This window comes from Euprymna scolopes, chromosome 14 (assembly GCF_053919585.1).
Source record: "Euprymna scolopes isolate OS-2025 chromosome 14, ASM5391958v1, whole genome shotgun sequence".
NCBI lineage: Eukaryota > Metazoa > Mollusca > Cephalopoda > Sepiida > Sepiolidae > Euprymna > Euprymna scolopes.
Window position 1 is genome coordinate 99,539,481 of NC_136495.1, and position 6,000 is coordinate 99,545,480.

The following is a 6,000-nucleotide window of genomic DNA, read 5'->3' on the forward strand; positions in this document are numbered from 1 at the left end:
GTGTTATTTTTGAAACAACTATCTGTAAGAATGAGAGAAAGTATTTTCTCTCTGATCCTTGATGCCCTAAATTGGTCGCTAGTTACCATAAAGGAATAAATATTACAGTTTATTTTTACTATATACTCAGCTTGGCATCATACCGAATTTTAGCTGGACACACACACGTACAGACTTTCCTTTATATATAGACTAGACATGTTCATATGCTGTTCGTACAAAACACTGGATAGATTTAATCTCTTGGATAAGTTTTCGATCACTTTAAATTGCAAATCGAGTTAAAATAAACTCCATTGTACAAAATGAATAAATTGATTAAAATTAATTTTTTAAAAGATTTTTATCATCTGAAAATGTCAGCCATGGAATTAAATAATCAAATGTTAACTATGTTGCACGTCCAACTAACAATTCCCGGTTCTTATCCATTATTGCAGCGAAATTTGAAAACCGAAATATTGAATTTCGAGTGAAAATGTGTGTGAGGACGCTTCTTAACCTTTATACTTCACGAATTATTTTTCTACAGACTTGAAATTTGGTATATATATATATATATATATATATATATATATATATATATATATATATATATATATATATATACTCGGGCATATAGACAACTTTATAATCCGTATTCATCCAGAAAAAAAAAGGCTGCTAAAGGTGTAAAAATTGAAAAATTGGTACGTGGGAGACGACAAGATTTTTATGGTTTCAACTATTTCACGACTGCGCAAGCGCGGTCGTGAAATATGACAACTTCCTGATCTTAAGTACAAGTTGGTTTGAAAACACTATTTAAAAGTAATGTCAACCTGGTATAATGGTTATGGTACTCGATTAAATGTCTTTAGGTTTTGGTTTCGCTCGCCGCTACACTGTAGCGGCGCTACAGTATTGTTTTTTTTTTCACTACAAGACGTGAACTATTTAAAAAAAAACAAAAAAAACAAACACTACTCGCATGCACATGTCTCAGTTTCTTTTCATTTATTTTATTGCATTTGTTAAAGGAACGGTATTTTTGTTTATAATAAAGATTTCTGCATGAATTAAAATATAATATGCGTATTTTACGACCGGACAATTGTGCTATTTTAAGTTAAATTCAATTTTTACGATATATTTTTTTATTAAATTATTAGGTGAAAGTACAGAATAGTTACAAAACACCCTCCTCATTAAGAATGGTCTTTTAAATAATAACATTTCAGCGCGGTAAATAGGTACACAAGTACCAATATATATATATATATATATATATATATATATATATATATATATGTGCGTGTGTATAATTATTACACAATAACGTGCAAAATGATACGATAATGTTGAGTTAATAAGGACATTTTTATCATATCTCGGAGTAAAGTGTAGTATCTGTAGTAAATGTAGTATAATTCAAACTGTTGAGGATATTACAAGTAGGATGCTGATAGAGTAAATGTGGTATTGTGGTGACTGCTAATATGTCTGGATCAACAGTGTGCAGAGGAGTAGAGGATCGGAGCAGCTCATCACATCCATACTCTTTCACAAGTATATATATTTTTTTACTTTAACGACGATTTAGCATTCACCGTTAAATTGACGATTTACGTAGGTCTTCAGGTATGCTAAAAATGAACATCACATTTAAATCTTGCGCAGACAAGTAGTTTTATGGATATTAAGACATTTATTATCCAATGCAATATATTAAGGTTTCACTGGCGGCCATGTTTTTCCCTACCTGAAAAAGTACGAATGCGCATGCGTGTTACAGAACACTCCACTTCTCCCCCATATTAAGAATGGTGGTCGCCATTGACATTTATTAAGTAATACGTTGTCTTAATATTCAGAAAACTATTTGTCTGCCCTAAATTTGAATGTGATATTCGTTTTCAGTAGACCGGAAAACCTTTAAAATCCCCATTTTAAAAGTGAGTGTTGAGTTGCCGTAAAAGTAAAATTTAACCGTTTACAATACTAGAAGCATACTACCAAAAAGCTAGCCTCGGACATCACGGCACCACTACCAGTGCACCAGTCACCACTGCATGCCATTTGTCTGGATAAGAGTAAGATAAACAGATGATGACCATCGATCACCCATTCCCACATTTTTTAAGGCTTTGTGCCTAAATTGTTTCAATTAGCATAACGATATTGCTTTAGTAGTAGATGTCAGTTCTAATGGAAAGAGGGGGGGGCGGTCATTCCAGGCATTACCTCCTTCTTTCGAATGGAGTAAGTGGATTTATTACAATGTGGCTCGGACGCTCTCGTTTGTGAAAGAGTGCTGATGGAGCAAATCAGGTGTTTTTGTTTACATCCGGTGTGCCGTTTTTTTTAGGGGGTGGGGGGTGTAGAGGGTGATTTACACTGCCCTCAAATTAAAAGCTGGTTTTGTGTTCAACTTTATTCTCGTCTGGGTGGGGGAGCAAATAAATATGGATAATCTTTAAAATTATACAATACTGATGGAATATTTCGTGCTTATTCAGATTGGCACTCATGGCGGCAATCAAAAATGAAGAAAACACAAAAAAATCTTAGACATACGTACCAGTTACGGAATGAAGATGAAAATAGTCCAAAAATCACATTTTGATCAAGTATTATCATTTTTTTTTTTAAGCAAATTAAATTTTAAAACTAACGTCAGCCATGATGAAATAAGAAAAAGGGGGCAACTCAAATCGAAGTGTCGGGGTGAAAAATAAGCCTTATGTTCAATGATGTTGAGTAATAAAATCGTAAATTTGGATTTTCTTAGTTTGAAAAAAAAACAAACTACTTGATCGATATGTACGTAATTTTTGGGATATGACATTTTTGTTCTGTAACGAGTACGTACATCATACAGACTTTTCTGTATGTTCTTTACTTTTAATTGCTGCCATAATTGCCAATTTGAATAAGCATCGAATATTTATTTAATTATCAGAAAAACATTTGCTTGTAATCAATTAATGAAAAGTTTTATCGGGATAATGAAAAGAAACATTGCAGACTTCATTCCAAAGGGTTAAAATGAAAAAGGACAATTTGGTTCAATAAATGGTCAAAATACGCTAGAGCACCAACTAAAGACTTACCTTTAAAAAGTTGATTTTTATAGGTATTCACCCTGTTTTGAACAAATACCACATTTAAAATTGCCGCTGACAAGTAGTTTTTATTATATTAAAACCTTTATTATCCAATGTGTTTCTTATCGTTTTTAGTGGTCACCATGTTTCTTTCTGCGTGCGCACAAAAATTGAACGCGCAAAAGCAGAAATGGCGGCCAGTGAAAACAATAAGGAATACATTGGATAATAAAGGTCTTAATATCATAAAAACTACTTGCCCGCGACAGTTCTAAATGTGATATTCGTTCAAGTTAATGACAAAAAAAAAAAAAAAAAAAAAAAAAAATGCTGGGGTAATATAACCTAATCATTACTTATTACGATATCGTCTGCTCATCAAATTATCAATAGAACCAAATTGGGTACTTATGCAAAATACGGACTGTTCTGAAATAATAGCGTTATTATTTAGAAGTTCATTTTTGACAGGGGAGGAGGGGGTTGTAACTATTCTGTACTTTCACCTATCAAGTTAATGAAAAAAAGGATACAGAAAAAATTGAATTTAACTTTAAAATCCGATCTAAAAAAAAAAAAAAATAATAAATACGTATTATATACGTACGCTAAACTTATTATGCTAGAACTAATTTGGTTAACGCTGTTTAATGGCAGCTATCTTAAAGCCGAAAAGTTCAAGATAACCAAACTTTAAAACTTCAAATAAAAGTGGATATTATTGAATGGACAGAGATGAAAAATAATATTACATAAATATTAAAAAGTAGAATATCTACCTGCTTTGAACGTCCCTCCATAATGTAAGTAAAAAGTTTGTTTTGTTTTTCAAAGTGCTGACAGCTTTATAAAAATAGATCGTTCGCACCTGCAATTTTTTTTGTCGCTCATAAAAAATAATGCAAATAATCGTTTTCGTAATTTCTCTTTTCCTCAATGTTCACGTTTTTTTTTTGTTTTTTTTTTTTTTTCAATGAGAAAATATTTGTTAATGTGTTTAATCCCAAGGATGACTCGAATTGCACTTAATAAATGCAATTCAATATTTTAATGTACGCGTTGTTTTGTTGATGGATGAGGAAATATCTCCTCTTTATTTTGGACTTTTTCGTTCTCTCCCTCTCTATCTCGCTCGTGCGTGTTCGTTATAAACTTTTTATTTTTTTAATCCAAAGTTTTTTTTTTACGACCCTTTTTCCGTCTCATATGGATGCAATATTTGTCTCAAAATAAATGAATAAATGCAAAAAAAAAAAAAAAAAAAAAAAAAAACCTCTGCTAGTGCAATAATCAGGTATCCGTGGCGATATGGAAAAAAAAAAAAAGAAAAGAAAAATAAGGATAGGTGAGCGATTTTTTTGTTTTTTTTTTTCGGTATCGCTACTACTCCGTCTGTTAAAACCGGAACATTTTTATTTTCCTCGTCGTTGCAAAATTCGTCGACAATCTTAAATTCACAACAGAAGAAAGAACGAAAGTTGTTGGGGAAAAAGAAAAACAAACCAAAATAAGTAAATAAATAATAAATAAAACTATGATGCAGTACGAAGAAGGTTAGTCTGGTTTAAATTGTCAGGCTGTTGTGCTTGGGGTAACTATATATACAAAAAAAAAAGTGTGTTATGTGTGAATATATTGGAAAGAGGGAAAGGTAAACTTGGCTCCTTTTCTTTCTGCGCTCGGGTAAAACGCCAAAGGCAGCATCCACATCATGCAGGGTGAAGATACTTAACAACAACAACAGATAGGGGGAAGAAATCTATACGGGCCGATTTTTTCTTTTTTCTTTTTATTTTCTTCAGAGAATAAGAAGTGTCAAAAAGCATAGAGATAAAAGGCCAGTGTGTAAGGGTGGAGTATTCGAACGTGTTATCACGTGTCTTAAGTTGCAAGCATTGTAATCGTGAAAATGCCTAGGTAACGCTAGTGCTTTGCTTCGCGTTAATTACATTCATAAATGATAGACATAAGACCACGGAAGAGTTTACAAAAAAAAAAAAAATGCGTACGTTTACTACGATATATATATATATATATATATATATATATATATATATATATATATATATATATATATATATATATAAAACGTTATTATTTCAGCACGGTAACATAATTGCATAAGTACCAAAATTATTACTTATATATATATATATATATATATATATATATATATATATATATGCTGAAATTATTATTTCGAAAGCTATTCTTAACATGTGAGGGGAGGGTTCTTTTGTAATAATTCTGTACTTTCACCTAACAACTTAATAAAAAAAAAAGTTGTAACCTCCTACACTGATCCTACACAAAATGTAATCAAACTGATGATTGTTTCTGCAATTATCAGTGTAGGAGGAAGTTACATTTCGTATCGGCCAGGAGATTCGAACAACGAAGCTACCTTGACTCCATTTGCTAAGCCTTATCGAATCACTGAACAATTGCCAGGAGAATGAAGGGAATTAATATAAACGCCAAATTCTGGCACAGACAGCAGACAATCTAACGTATTCAAACGAGCGGAAGTCGTGAACGTTGCATAAACATATTTTAGTTTTTATTTCTCTGGCAGTGCTCAACTTTAAATATTCTTAAAGGGGCTTAATAATTATAATTATAAATAATAATTATATAAATGAGTCAGGGGGAAAAAAGTTACGCAATCCTCAACCGTTTGAGTCCAGTAGCATTTGGAATCGAGAGAGAGAGAGAGAGAGAGAGAGAGAGAGAGATGTCATTTCCGTCTCCTTGACTAGTTGCATAACCAAGGCTTGAAAGTTGGAGGGATATATAAATGCATATTTTTTCCAAGAGTATTAGTGAATGTTGAAGTACCTCTGACAGAACTTGAACCCGGTTTGCTGAGTCCGCAGTGTGCGCTATAAACCCGTTATTTCCACAATTGTGTACC

General features: G+C 32.1%; 1 protein-coding gene across 3 annotated transcripts in view; it reads right to left on the reverse strand.

Moving 5' to 3' along the window:
* LOC145293199 (uncharacterized) overlaps positions 1–5,082 on the reverse strand; it is an 806,145-nt gene extending 801,063 nt beyond the window's left edge. For all 3 annotated transcript variants that reach the window (XM_080139709.1, XM_080139706.1, XM_080139701.1), the window contains exon 1: positions 3,866–5,082. In XM_080139709.1, coding sequence (XP_079995835.1) covers positions 3,866–3,886 — 21 coding nt within the window. In that variant the 5' untranslated portion in view covers positions 3,887–5,082. The remainder of the gene's footprint in view (positions 1–3,865) is intronic.
* Between the last annotated feature and the right edge of the window lie 918 nt (positions 5,083–6,000).